This window comes from Falco punctatus, assembly GCF_963210335.1.
Source record: "Falco punctatus genome assembly, chromosome: 13".
NCBI lineage: Eukaryota > Metazoa > Chordata > Aves > Falconiformes > Falconidae > Falco > Falco punctatus.
In genome coordinates, this window is record NC_137593.1 from 8896627 (window position 1) to 8911357 (window position 14731).

General features: G+C 38.9%; 1 protein-coding gene across 5 annotated transcripts in view; it reads right to left on the reverse strand.

Moving 5' to 3' along the window:
- Positions 1-14731, reverse strand: part of GNB4 (G protein subunit beta 4) — a 73919-nt gene continuing 59188 nt past the window's right edge. For 4 of the 5 annotated variants that reach the window (XM_080410036.1, XM_080410038.1, XM_080410034.1 and 1 more), the window contains 9 exons: positions 11392-11488; positions 6898-6936; positions 6154-6260; positions 5130-5193; positions 4133-4295; positions 3871-3937; positions 3530-3731; positions 2101-2317; positions 1-907 (listed from right to left, as the gene is read on the reverse strand). In XM_080410036.1, the coding sequence (XP_080266162.1) occupies positions 801-907; positions 2101-2317; positions 3530-3731; positions 3871-3937; positions 4133-4295; positions 5130-5193; positions 6154-6260; positions 6898-6936; positions 11392-11448 (1023 nt within the window). In that variant the 5' untranslated portion in view covers positions 11449-11488 and the 3' untranslated portion in view covers positions 1-800. Of the gene's footprint in view, positions 908-2100; positions 2318-3529; positions 3732-3870; positions 3938-4132; positions 4296-5129; positions 5194-6153; positions 6261-6897; positions 6937-11391; positions 11489-13307; positions 13755-14731 lie in introns of those variants that run through there. The other variant, XM_080410037.1, reaches the window with a different exon arrangement.

Below are 14731 nucleotides of genomic sequence, written 5' to 3' on the forward strand. Positions count from 1 at the left end.
TTTTATTTTTTTTTTTTTCTCATTATTTTTGCTGTTGTTGCAAGTCTGCCTGGCGTTAACTCCTTGATGTTTGGAGGCCATGACTGCCAATGGATGAACCAGGAACCACTGGCTTGAAGGAAGAACCCCCATGATTAAAAATAGGCAAGCAGGTCAAGAAGTGAGTGAATAAGGCGACAGGTATTAACTGGGAGTCTCCAGGGCCTTTAAAAAAAAATTCAAATGCCTTCCATTATAAAAACACATACATACCATTGGCTTCACTTTACCTACAATAAATTCACAAAAACATTTAAAACGGCAATCTAGTTCATCCACTACAAAACTCAGAAGTGACATCTCAGGTTAAAAGCAAAGCCATAAATGTATTCCTTAAAAAATGCAAACATACTTCTTTACATACAGACAAATGTTACATGATTGGCTGCTATAATGTGTATATTCTGTTATGTACAAAAAAAAAAAAAAAAAAAAGTACAGGATTAGCAGACTGAGCACAAGCAAAAACCCTTCAAGGACAATCTAACCAAACCACCAAAAACAAAAAGACTGGCTCTTAGTTTGTCGGTCACCATGATTATGTGTGCTGGCCCCTTTTAAAAAGTCAGTGATTTCTTCCCCCCTCCCCTATTTCTTCACTTGATTTTTTTTCTAGTTTACAGAAAGCCTTTTTGTGTAATAATCAGTGAATAGAAAAACTTCACCTGCAAATACAAGGTAGAAATGTTATTTCACAGCTATAGGCTGCAGCATTGATCTCTCCAGATCTCAAATGGAGAATGTACATGTTTGGCTCCCAGTTAATTCCAGATTCTGAGAAAACTGTCCCAAGACCCTGTAGCTACAGCCATGCCGTCATCAGTAACACCTAAACAGCTGACACGGTTGTCATGGCCAGCAAGGACACCTGGAAAAGAAGAAGCAATGACAGTGAATATTCAGAGGATGGCAGGGACCTCAGCTGTCACTCTGCTCTCCCAGGTACGTCGTCACATTTGCTAAAAGAGACGTAACGCGAGCTCTAATCACCCTGCTTGTCTCTACCCTGAGGAACTATACACAACACAGTGGCCTTACCAAGGAACTCAACCATGAGGTTTTAAAAAATATGTACACGCAATATGGCTTCCAGCTTTCTCTCTGCCCTTATGACTTCTTTCTGTCCCAAAGACCTCCTCAGCCCTAATCAGGCTCCCTACTGGTTTTCCCGTTTTTAGCAGCGCTGTGCACAATTTCAGCCATCAAGCACTTCCAAAATCAAACACGATGTCTTCTGACAATGGCCTGGATACAGGACCTACCTCAAGTCTCCCGTGTTTCACAAACTGTAAGGATTAGAAATTCCCCATCTATTGTGTCAGACTGCTAGAAAAGCAGCACTGTGCCCTGCCTCTTCCTGCTCCATTTTTGCTTTCCTTCTAGCCATCCTTGCACCTGACTGCTCTCCCAAGGCACCACATCCAGGTCTGTTAAACCTCAGCCTGTCCATGTCCCTTCAGGAAAAGGATTATCTTTTCAGTCTGAGCAGCAGAATCAAGGTTCAGAACTGAACCAGGCCCCGTCATTTAAATTACTGTCTGGAGGGAGAAAGATGTAGCCGAGCTATGAACATGCTGTCTGCCCTAGAAGCGACTAACTCCAGGACTGAAAGTGTCCACTTCCCCAGGAAATTATGGCCCCCTAACTTAGTGCTACCCAAATTACTTACTGATGGGTGCAAAAGTCAATGCAAATGTGTAATTTTATATTACTTAATTCCATTCACGTCGGTGAAATAGATTTTCTGTAGACGTAACACGATATTGGAGGCCATTCCTTAGCCTCAAGAGCTGGTGTCTTCCAGCCCACAGATATATCATGGCTGATACCCAAGAGAAGGAGTATTTATTCCACTGACTGGAGCGTTTACTCCACACAACACAACTGGGATGTATAACTAAACGCAATAAAATATAAGGATGCCATTCCAAAAGAAAACTGTTAAAAGGAAGCATGGAGATTCCTTAACATCAGCAATAGCACCGGCAATGAACTGGCTGTGCATTTTCCATAGATTTTGAATATCTACCTGCTGCTAAGGAAATAGAAACGCGTACTCACCTGCTCTCTCCCCTTTCAGAGTATCCCACACATTGCAGTTGAAGTCATCGTAACCTGCTAGCAAGAGGCGACCGCTTTTTGAGAAGGCTACAGAAGTGATCCCGCAGATGATATTGTCGTGTGAATACATCATTAATTCCTGATCTGCACGTAGGTCAAAGAGGCGGCAAGTGGCATCATCAGATCCAGTGGCAAATGCATGTCCATTAGGGAAAAACTGAAAGTTTTAATTAAGAGACAGGAGTTTGACACTAGAAAAATATGATATTCACACACTATTTCAAAAATCATCACAGGATAATTTTGCCAGGGTGACCAGGTAAAGGCAGAACGATGTATTTAAAAAAAAAAATCCTGCATGGTAAAAAAATGCAGATACACAGTTATGCAATGGAACACTTCTAGAGGAGTAATAACACCTGAATGTCTGGAATTTTACCCAGACAGTTCCCTGCATGTGGAGTAACAGGAGTTAAAGAGGATGCAACTAACTCCTACAAATGAAGCAAAATGCAGTACGTGCATCCTGGCTGTGGGCCAGGAAGACCTGGCTGAAGTGGCACACAGTGTTCCATCCCGAGCTGGTCAGTCACATTGGCTCAGTCAAGATAGAAGAAAGCAAGCAATTCAATTTCCAAAAACCTACTCCAGATCAGTCATTCTTACAACAGCCGTACTGACTGAGATGGGGCTGAAAAGGGCTCAAGACATGTCAGGACTCAGGTCTAAGTATAGGAACCGCATTTTTCTACTGGTCATGCTTTTGGTATTTTCTCAGCCTTAATTTTTCATGTTTATCAAAAACAGATGCAGCTTAGACTTAAGATTTCATTCCCTATTTATCAGAACTGGTATCTTGAAGATCAGAACATAGTGTTACTATGACAGAGAGGAAATATAGTCCAGTTTATAAATATTACAAAATGATTCCAGGGATGAATATTCAACATAAGCACTGATTTCAAAATTGCCTTCCAGAATATTTTGCTCTTTTCGACAAAAAATATCAAGTACACTTTCATTCAACAAAAAGCTTTAAGATGAAGATGCTCGGCTGTTTTGCTCCCCCTCAGTATCTCTCATTTATCTACAATTTTCAGTTTTTAACTCGTTGCCACACTGCAAAACATTTCCCTCCTCCATTCTTTGTTTCCTAAAAAAAGTAGGGTCTGTTATTGAACAAAACCAGCTGAAACTATTCCAAGAACAGTTCAATGCATCACAGATGACAGTAGTAATAACTCGGTTATAAACTAGATCGTAAGTTATTAGACAACCTTCTTCATTACATACAATTTAACGTCTCTACCCTAACAAAGTTAACTGATTTTAAATCAAGGTAAGCCAGCAGACTATAAGCTGAATTCATGCAACTATAGCATTCATCCTCCCCCTTTCTTCCCATGTGGAAATACAAATGATCACTTACACAAACTGCATTAATATCTGACACATGCCCTGTGAACGACTGCCTGCACATTCCATCCCGAATATCCCAAAGCTTCGAGGAGGCATCACAGGCACCCGAAACAAAAGTCCTCATATCTGGACTTAGAGAGAGACTCATCACATCGCCAGTATGCCCAGTGAATGTGGTGGTCTGTTGACCAGTTTCAATATCCCACAGAGCGCTGCAGATAAAGCAACAACGTTAACACCATGTACGTGGCCATTCCAAGAGTTTAAGTTTTACATACAAATTAAGGCGGGGGGGGAGGGGGAGGGAAGAAGAGTTGCGGGGGAAAAGGCCAACAGAGTTCAAAAACTCACCAGGTGGTGTCTCCTGAGCTAGTGACAATTTGGTTGTCATCTAGAAAGCGACAACAGGACAAGTATCCTAAAAATAAAAGTTATGTTCGTTTCAGACCCTGGAGTAATAACTGAGGTTTAAAATCCAAAAGCAATGATTAAAGCTCCCCCACAGCTAGTCTGTAACCAACAACACTATGTCACAGGTCACAATACACCTCAAAGTGACACTGTTTCATTTGATGCAACACAAAACCAAAGCTGAAGCAAGAATATGGCTGACCTGTGTGCCCTGGCAGCTCCCGGCTCACTCTCACATTGCCCTCTCTGGTTTTTAAGTTGTATATGGAACAGATGTTGTCCAATCCACCACAAGCAACGTAGTTTCCAGACGGTGCGTACGCGCAAGTCATCACCCAGGAGGATCTCAAAGGAATGGCATGCATCTTCAGAAAGACAAAGCTCATGAATGCTATGTCACATGTCAGCTTCCAGTTTTCACTGGGGTCATTCTTACCAGTTAATGAATTATAGCAGATTGAACACACCAAGCAGACGGTGGTATTGTAATTTTCAGTATTCTGATTTTATAACATATTACAACTAATTTCATATTTATACATACATACATACATACCAGGATGAAAAATGCCAGTAGTTTCCAGGATAGATATACGGAACTTCAGTACGTTATCTAATAGCAAAGCTATTCTAAACTTAAACATTTCCAGCATTTCTTTATTCTACTTAGATTTCTTTGTCCAATTCTACATCTCTGAACTATAGGTTATAAAATGGGATGGTTGCACCCATGGAGACTGGACATTTACAGAAACAGACGACCACTCCACACTTTACCTAAGCTTTTCTCATTTAACAGCTTTTTCTTTTTTTGCGGTTTTTTTTCCTCCTCCTCCTTTCTCTGCCCTCAAAAGCAAAGCACTCTTGTAAATTCTGAGGTTATGTATTTCTACAATACAAAACTCAATTCGTTTTAGAAACAACACCACACAGGCAGAGAGCAACAGCTAAAAGCAACTGCACTAGCAAATTAAGAGTGCAGATGTTACGTATTACCTAGAACTATTGCTTCTGAGACACAGCCTACAACATGCCACTAGTAGTCATCAGCCAGTCATGAAAGGAAAAATAAAATGACATCTGAATTAGAAAAGACTGCTTCTTTCCATTTTTGCCTTACAACCATAGGAAAAAATAGAAGTCCCCTCACACATACAAATTATGCATGAATTATTGATATGGATTATAAATAACTCTACCTTATTTGTTGTATAACTATCCCAAATAATTAATTTTCCATCTTGAGAAGCACTGACTAGTAGCCTAAATAGAAACACAAAATAAAATATGTTAATGTAAAACAAAAACATTATCTCAATATAGACATGCATCATACATGGTTACCAAGTGATTCAGAAATGTCTTAATTCCTTTGCTACCCTCTGGTTGCGTTTTTCTGGGGGGTAGAAGCATTTATTGGAAAAAATCTGCAAAGATCTACATATTACCTGACTGAAGAATCACGTGTCCACAGGGACTCATTATTAACAATGGACAAAACCAAACAACTTTCCAAAACAATGTTCTATGAACTCTCTCCACAGCTGCTTTTATTTTTCATATACTAATATTTTAACTACATAGCTACACAAAAATAAACAAGAAATTCAGGGGAAAATAAGATTTATTTTGAGAACAGATTTTAGATGTATTTCTTTCTGGACTACATGACAGAGAACAGACCATGAGGCACTGTTAACACCTGACCATCGGTCACTCCAAAGGCAGCATAACAAAACTCCCTCATAGTGGAAAAAGTTACTTGGCTTCTATGTACAGAAGGATCTTTCTTCAATAAAACAAAACTTGTCCATAAATTTTTTAAACCTCTTACCACAGATGTTACATAATTACTCAACATCTTGAAAAATACGTTCTCCAGCATTCCAAAAATACGCCCCACCACATAACCTCCTCTGCTTAAACTGACTCCAAGAATTCAGTCACAACTAAAAGAAGGAAAAGGCAAATTGTTGTGGACAGAACAAGCAAAGTCCCTCTCCTGTCTAATCAAGGCTTCTGTAGGACCACTATGCAATCCTCACTGGTTTTAAAAAGGCAAACTGTAACTAAAGACAAAAAACCCCATCAGCTGTGGTCTATGATCTCCTTGCAAGGGCACCAACACCATACCATATGGCTCCCAAAACCTGATACTAATTTGAATTTGACAATCCAATTTCTAACCCTTAAACTGCAGGTTTAAGAGTCACTTGTACAAACCTTGAGTCCGATCCCCAGTGCATAGCGTAGATTTTGGCTAAGTGACCTCTAAGCGTACGCCTTGTTCGCATTTGAATCCGACCCACTGAGTCCAGACTTGTTGTGATCTAAAAATAAATAAAACAAACCCCTGAGATACTGAGAACTATTTTTAATATAAAGATAACTAAATATATTTGAACTTTGATAGAAAATAATCTATCTTGGCAAGCAACATTTTAAAAAAACAAAAAGGATACTAGTGTACAAACCAGGATTAGGTCCATACAACACTGAGGAAAACAGATTTTACAAAAGACAGATACACTTCACAATGGCTATACCTGAAACTTCAGAAAGCTTTATCAATTAAAACCAATCAAAGAAAGTGCTCCAGTATTTACTGCTCCATTACTTTTTAAAGCATGGCAGAACTTTAAATGCAAAATACTTCTGTTTCCAAAATACACGTAAAAGACATTTAAATCTTTCCAAATACACTAAACACACTATTTAAAAGGTAAACTGGAAGCAGGACCCATTAAGACGGTGGGGGCTTTTTTGACTACTTAGGGTTTTTTGCTGCTTTATTTGTTTTTTTGGTGAGGTGGTTCTGTTTTGTTTTAAATAGCTGCATAAATACACAACACATTTCCAAAGGTTTCTTTCAGTTACTAAATAAACGTGTTACAGTCATAAATTGCAGGGAATTTTATTTTTTTTATATAGCAAGTTAACAGTCTGTACACAGAATCAAGAACATACCTGCGCAAGTGTTGTGTCACTACACGCTTTCCTTGCATCCTGAAACAAAAGAACGGAACAATTTAAATCTAAAAGGCAACAACGAGCATCACCTGAGAGAATGTCTACAGGGCACACTCAAAAAGCCACAATCCAACAACTTACACGCCAACAGGCCTTCTGCCACCCTAATATGTTTTATTGTCAAGGAATCTAAAGCACTGGCACACAAGCTAGGGGTAGTGGAGGAAGAGGGACTTAAGAAGGACCATGCCCCAGCAACCTTTGAGTCTCCCTTTCTACAGAACAGGTGATTCAAAGGCACCTGGAGCCACCCTTAAGTCCCAGCGCCTACCCTCTTCCCTGGTGTGGATGCGCTTGCTCAGGGTGTGCTGAGCACCAAGGAAAGAACTGATCCACCTGAAAAAGCAACCACATATTATACATGATTAGCAAGCTCTGTGCTACACGAGGCTCCTGCACTAACCCCCTTGCCATCGCAGGTGTGACAATGCTAACGATGAGAGGCAGGCTGAAAATTAACAGGCAGGACCTGGAGAGCAGGACAGACAGCAGGCTTACTGAAACTGCTGATGCACTTCATACAAAATGAAGGGGAAAAAAGCCAGTCAACTAACACCCTCATTCATTTCATAGAATGGATGGTGCTCAGGTGTCCATACAGACACTCTGTCCTTTTGTCATTGAGACACTACAGACATATGACTTACTTTCTGCACATTATTCAACCCTATCTAGAAGACAGACTTGACTTTTGTTTGTATTATCGGAGTAACAGACTGGACACCTGACACAGGTCACCACCACTGAGCCCACTTTGCAACACTCCAATTTTGCAAAACCTGGTTTTAGTTACAACTGCAACTGCTCTGCACTCCTGCAACTCAGGCTCCCATTTTCAAAAAAACAAAATCAGGCTCACAGTCAGCAACCACTTCTGAGAAGCATGGTTTAAAACAATTGGCTTAAAATCATACAGGAACTCTATAGCGCAAGTTAGAGATAAAACTATCAATGGCAGTACTGAAGGATCCAGCCACAAGACCCTCTCTAACCCCCTGCAATTTTTCCAAATACCTTCCAACTTCTCTAACCAATGCAGCAGGCATCCCACAAACAACGGGTGGCTGCCTTCACCGCTAATTTGTGTGTGTGTATCCCAAGAAAGCATTCAATCTGTGTACTAATGGCAATGCTTTCTTTGAGGGGAGGAACGGAAACATTTACTCACACGTTTTGGAACTGCATCAACACATTCAGACTAGGATCTTAAAATTTTTCAAGCTCTTGCTTGACAGCTACTTGACTTTGCAACTTTAACCATTTTTCAGTGTCTGTTTATTTTGACCACCCTTTATAGCTTTCCTCCCAGAAAGCAAGCCTAAGAGTGGATTAAGTCATCACAACTTATTTTTAAAATGTCTGAACTGTAGAAATATTTATAAAATGTTGACGTCTGGAATCAGGAGCGGTTTAAAATACCAGAGCAGCAAATCCCCTAGCACTCAGGACTTCTTTCATCCACAGGAAGAAATACACTGGATTTTAAACAACTTTAGATGTTTAGTTTAGCTGAAATACTTGAAGATGTTAAACATAAAACGAATTCTGAATGCAGTCTAAATGAAACAAAGCAATTTTTCTTAAAGGAAGAGCTATTACTATACTTGAGGCTGTCTAATACTTGCCATACAATTGGCAAAGTTGCAGGAAAAGCAAAGTTTCAACACGCTATTTTATTTCTCACATTTTAACTGTCATTTCTACGTATGCATTATCGTAACAGAATCATTAGTGTCATAACATAAAAAAGCTCCTCTATGCAATTGTAATTTTTTTTTCAGTTCATGCAGTAGACAATGCAGAATTTGTGAGAAAAATCTGCTTCATCAATTTGCAGCCCCCACAATTTCCTAGCACGCACACTCAAGATGTAATTTTTTTTCCTCAAAACTGTATATATTTTTTAGAATATAGTCTTTATTTGTTCAAAACATCATTCAATTTCAAGTCACACTGTGCCAAGTATGCAACACTTCCAAAAATCATATCCTGAATTTAAATTCTCAAAGTGTGGACATGCATCACATAGGAGCTTTATTACAGACAGGACTGGGAATCAACTTAAACCATAAAACCATCCTGCGATCAAATAGTTCATTGTTCACTGATGTTTCAAACTTCCTGCATTGAAAATACACGCAGTCTTACTTTATCTCTCCAGCATAGTCTATCTGTGTACAGAATAGAGCTACAGCTGTAGTAACTGCATGGGGAGGCAAAGGTACTCTCACATCACCTGGATATTGAAAAAAAATTAAAATTCATTCAACATTTATAAAATGTTGCAGACTACAAAGTCTATTGGGAAACTGACAGCTGTGCATCACAGTTTACTCTGCTTTAGGAAGCTGCTAAGTACAATCTTATCTGGACCTGGCTTATAACCACACAGCTGATTTTTCATTAATATATTGATAGAGAAAATATCTGGCAAAATCCAAGAGTTGTTTACAACTAAGACAGCAAAATGCTTGCTACACACATATAACATCAAATGCTGTCTGTTAGTGACCTCACCTCTTTTTAGGACTGCATGAAAAATAATTCCTGAAAATTATCAATCCACTAGATATCCCACACACTTTTTAAAAAATACCCTTTTTTTGTTTTTTTGTTTTAGATTCTGTATCTATCCCTCTTACAATCTGTATCTATCCCTCTTACTATCTCAAACAAAACACCTACTTATTAAATAATTGCATAGTTTTCTTTCTAAGAAAAATAAGTAGTCACCTATACAAACATGAAACAATTATTTGGTCAGAAAGTGTCTTAAATATTAAGTAATCGGGTATATAAGTGAAAAATACTTAACTTGAATATTAAGTATTTGTAATTACATATTAATCTGAAGTTAAAATTAGGCTTAAGGTATCCAACCCTGTACCCGAAAGACTCCAATAGCAATAGCCATGGTTACTCACGGTTACTCAGCTACCTCTGTATAGTTCTAGTTAAAAGTTTGGGTGGTAAGTGTTACAAGGGAAATGTAAAATTGACCTAAAGACACAAAATGGAGTTCCTCTACAAAGGGCCTTATACAATCAGATTTTTATGCTCCAAAATTAAAAAAGCAAACATTCCTGCAACACAGCCTAGCTCTCTCATTTGCCTAGTATCTCTTTCTTCACACAACACAATTTTGCATAAAACCAGATGGATTCATTACTAAGACTGAATTAAGACTAACTGGCTCACCCCAATGTAATGTAAAGAGGAAGTATTTACACATCAGGCAGAGGAAGAACTGTAAAATGATGTATACCTTTTATTTGTGCAATGCCATAATAAAGCTTAAATGTAAGAAAACGCATTTTAAACTAAAATTTATTTGCATACCTCTACAGAGCTGCCAGAAGGGATACTCAGTGCCACAACACTGACCGATCCTCCCCTTGCGTTTCATTAGTGTATTAAGTGACAATGACAGGACAGAGAGCTCTTCTTGGATGACACTGAATGAGCAGCCGTGAAATCAACATTTGCCCCCAACACAATTACTAACACACGAAGTGTGTTTACCGCATAGCTGATACTGATCAGCAGCCTAACAGCCACTGCACTAAGCAGCAGAACACCACAAAACAACTGCTGCCAGCAGATGCCACACTAAACAAGTCAGTGTGCATGCAACATATTCTAAAGAAGCCTGTAGTTTTAGCCGATAGGGAAGTTTGCAAATAAGGCACTCCCAGATGAATCAGATTTATGAATGCTTCATGTTTAGGAAAAGGAAATTTTGATGAAGAATAAACAAGACTTTGAAGAACATTATTATGCTTTGTACTTTTCTCTCTACTGAAAACTACATCACTGAAATATACACGCATGTTGCAATAGGTTCCTGGAAAACTGGCTTTGGGCATGACAGCTCACACTTGGCTTATCTTGGATGAGTAATTTCAATCAACAAAAACATTAGCTCATATGGGGGATCCCCATTTTTGGAAAAAAAAATTAATTCAACAGGAAGCAAAGAAATAGGGCTTGTAGAAATGTCATCCACCCCTGGAAGGTTTTTCTCTCATGCTCCATGCTTTGACCTGCATGCTTATCAAGAGCGGCAGCACAGCGGTCTCTTTTAGCCCAGAAACAATCTTTTCTAATACCCTTAACCCCAGTTTGTCCTGCCTAGGTTCTATAAGTTTGCTGCTCCCCCCCCCCCCTTTTTTTTAATCCAAAATTTAAAAAATGTGCTGACACACATACACTCCTACTAACATCACAGCAAACTTCAATAGGAAATGTTTTGTTCAAGAAATGCATTTCATTATACCAATGGCTTGCTTTTCTGATTTTTAAATAAATATTCCTAAAATATTTCAAGCTCTGCACAATTTAAAGTGCAGCAAGTAATAGATGTGATCTCTATGCTTTACTCCTTTAAAGGAGGAACTAAATCATGAAAAATAAGCTATTAGCAATTCTTACTCTGATTTGATTTCGCAGCTGCTCTGCCTCCTGCCGTAACTGTTCCAGCTCACTCATCTTCAGTCTCTATTTCTCACGCTCCACTGGTAAAGAAAACCTGCCAATAAGAGAGAAAAAAAGTAAGTTTCAGTACCACTTTCTCTTTTGTTAAAAAACAAAACAACCCCCCCTTGAACCTATACATAATTAGTCTGCCTCCAGAAAGGCTTCCAAAAAGATAGCCCTTTTAGTACACTAACAAATTTAGCAAGACCTAAGTTATTTCAGTTCCTGAATTACCATGAAAAGCGTTAGATGAAGCCTCTTTTGAATACAGAAGCAACTGTTAACAGAACCACCCACTGTACTTTAAAAAACTGTTCCTGAATGCATTTGTAGCACCACTCCTCTCACCCAGCCAGAAACCTCGGTCCGTCTTCACCCCAAGGTGGCAACAGAGAGCAAAGACTGCAGTGGCCGCCCGCAGCATTCCCCTCCCACCGCAGCAGCGCTATGATACAAGCACCTCCGCACATGGCATCCAAGGCAGGTTTTGTTTTAATTAAAGACTGACAATTTTGAATACTAGACTGCAGCTGAAACAGCAGGCCTTCCACATTTTTTTTCCATATTTTCCTTGGGCAAGACAAGACGGTGTTTTCATTTCAAAAGCACCCACACAGTGAGAAGGGACAGTAAAGACCAAACCATCCCTACAAGTATCCTCACGCTGGTACAGCACACGGCAGCCCAAGGTGGTTCTCATCTGAATGAGGATTCAAGGCAACCTCAATAAAGAGATCAATAAACAGTCAGACCGCATGCAACACCACACTTTCAGGTTAGCAATTTTTTTTCATTCAGATTTTGCATCTGATTTTTTCAGTGTGTTGAACAGCTTCCTTGGATCAATTTTCCTCTTTAACCTCAGTACAGCAGTGCAGCCAAACACCCCTACAGAGACCTCTTAAGTCTATTCACATAGACATAAACTTCAATATCCCTGCAGCAAAAGTAAAATAAGCTAGTAGCTTGCTCACAAACAAGCCAGGCACTTGTTTGTATTTTTTTCATGATAGAAAAAGCACACCAGAATGGTGGGTAGTGGTGGTCCCACTACATGATCCAAGAAGCCCAAAACACTTCTAGTTAATAGAAGAAAAACAGAAGTCAGACTACTACTCACAAAATGAAAACTGAGGGAGGAAGACCTAGACCTCCAGGGAAACCCCTTTATTTGGTCTAGCTACTGGTTCTTTGTAGTTCAGTAATGATGTGTTCTAAAAGACAGACTTTGGAAAGCTTTTTTTCCATCTATAAAACACAATACTTCATAGATGCAGAGCGAAAAAGTTTTGGTTCAAAGTAACTTATTAATAAGATAACCATCCTTGGACTAACAGCTTACACAAGTGTTTAAGAGCTACGAAACTTCTCACTACTCAATTATCTATTTACTCTTCCTTTCAACCTGAACCTCCATGCTTCCCACAGGTATCACTGCAAAATCTATTTCAGAATGAACACATGCAAACCGGATCATCTCCAAATTCAAACACACCCTAATCAGTAAGAGCACAGTGGTGACACAGAAGGCATAACTATTATTTTCAGTTATACATAAGCAAAGTGTGAAGTTCACAATTTTCCCTTCCTTCAACCTACGCTCTATTCAACTACAAAGACATAATAATATGTGAATACTCTAGGAGACCACTTGATTTACTCTCATCTTCCTATTTCAGAAGCCCAGACCATTGCTTAATGCACAGCAGACATAAAATAGAAGTCATCAACACTAATGCCTGATTTAAAAAAAAACCCAAGCATTAAAATTGAGCATTAAAAATATCACTTTAGCATTCACACTAATCACATGCCTTTACAGTCTATCAAATTTAATCACAATCTTAATACATTTAATTGGAATATCATACCTCTACGAAATATAGCTCATTTTTGGTTCCAACGTTATCAAATTATCCTTCTCAGCATGTTTTTTCCTTTTTTTGTTCTAGAACCTACACAAAGGTAACACAGCCAAAACACACTCAAAGGTCTAAATCAAGCCAGCCGTGATGCCTGCCAATCTGTCAGTAGTCTTGTGTGCTATTTTTAACAGAAGATAAAGATTCCTAACAGAGAAGTTGATGTATCTCTAATTTTCTGAGAAGGGAAGTCAGCTTCTGTCCTGTGATGTGCCACACACTTCACTGCTCTATAAACACCAACTTCAACACACAAAATAATTGATCATAAAGAATGTGACATTACTATTCAACTGGAAGCCCGTACAGCTGGTCACAATTAGCTGAAGTTAGGGCATTTTTTTATTGATAGGTAAAACTGTGAGCATATTAGAAAATTAGCTGTGGCATTGCACTGGCACTCAAAGACCAGCAATGGCTACCCTGCATCTCAACCATAAAGTCTGTGTTAATGACTTTAATGTCATTCGTATCAGTACTGTTCATCACCAATGCCATTTCTGTATCACACTGTACCAGCAGCTGAACAGCTTTAAATCATGTTACACCTGTGCAAGTTCCTACATGGACAAAATGCAGCTTCAGAAGCCTTCTCACCCATCCGCCTGCAGCTTAAAAATAAATTCCTAAATGAATTAAAGGACAATGTTCTTTCATACTTTTTTAAAAGTAGTAATTTACTTTTTTTTGTAGTTGAGAAGTCCTAGCAACATCAGTATGTTACAAATTTGTGAGGTCGTTAGCATTACTGCTTAGCAGAAACGTATCGGTGGTTCAAAGTCAAGCTATACCTCAATGAATATGATGGCCTCCAAGCCAGCACACATTTTCACAAATCTAGATTCAGTTTAGAACTGCGTTATTCTAGCTTTAAGCATTAAAGTTCTTTTCCAGTACACAGCTGCTGAACAGCAAACTCTTGAGAAATTCTTAAGCTACATATAAACACTGGGATACTACAGTAAACAAACTAAGTGCACACTTTAACTATAAAATTGAAGAGTATCCAACACGCTCTGTTGTACTGGCTGGCTGCAGCTCCCAATACAACTACTCGTGCGTTTGAATGATCATCCGCCATAAAGTATTTAGCAGAACTGTGAGCAAAATGCTTCCACTTGAGATGTTCAAAAATTTTTAAGGGCTATTTTGAGGTGCCCACAGGAAATTACAGAAATTGAGTGGGTAAGGAGGAAGCTCTCATGGATGCCTTTCCAGATTCATGCTAACTCTTCACGCAGCATCTCTGAACTCCTGTCAAACTACTGTGTGAACACTTTACTGATGACAAACTCATGACAACAATGGAGATAAGCATGTGCTTGGAACTTGTACATGCAGATACACCTCTGTTTTAATGCTTCTCATGCTAC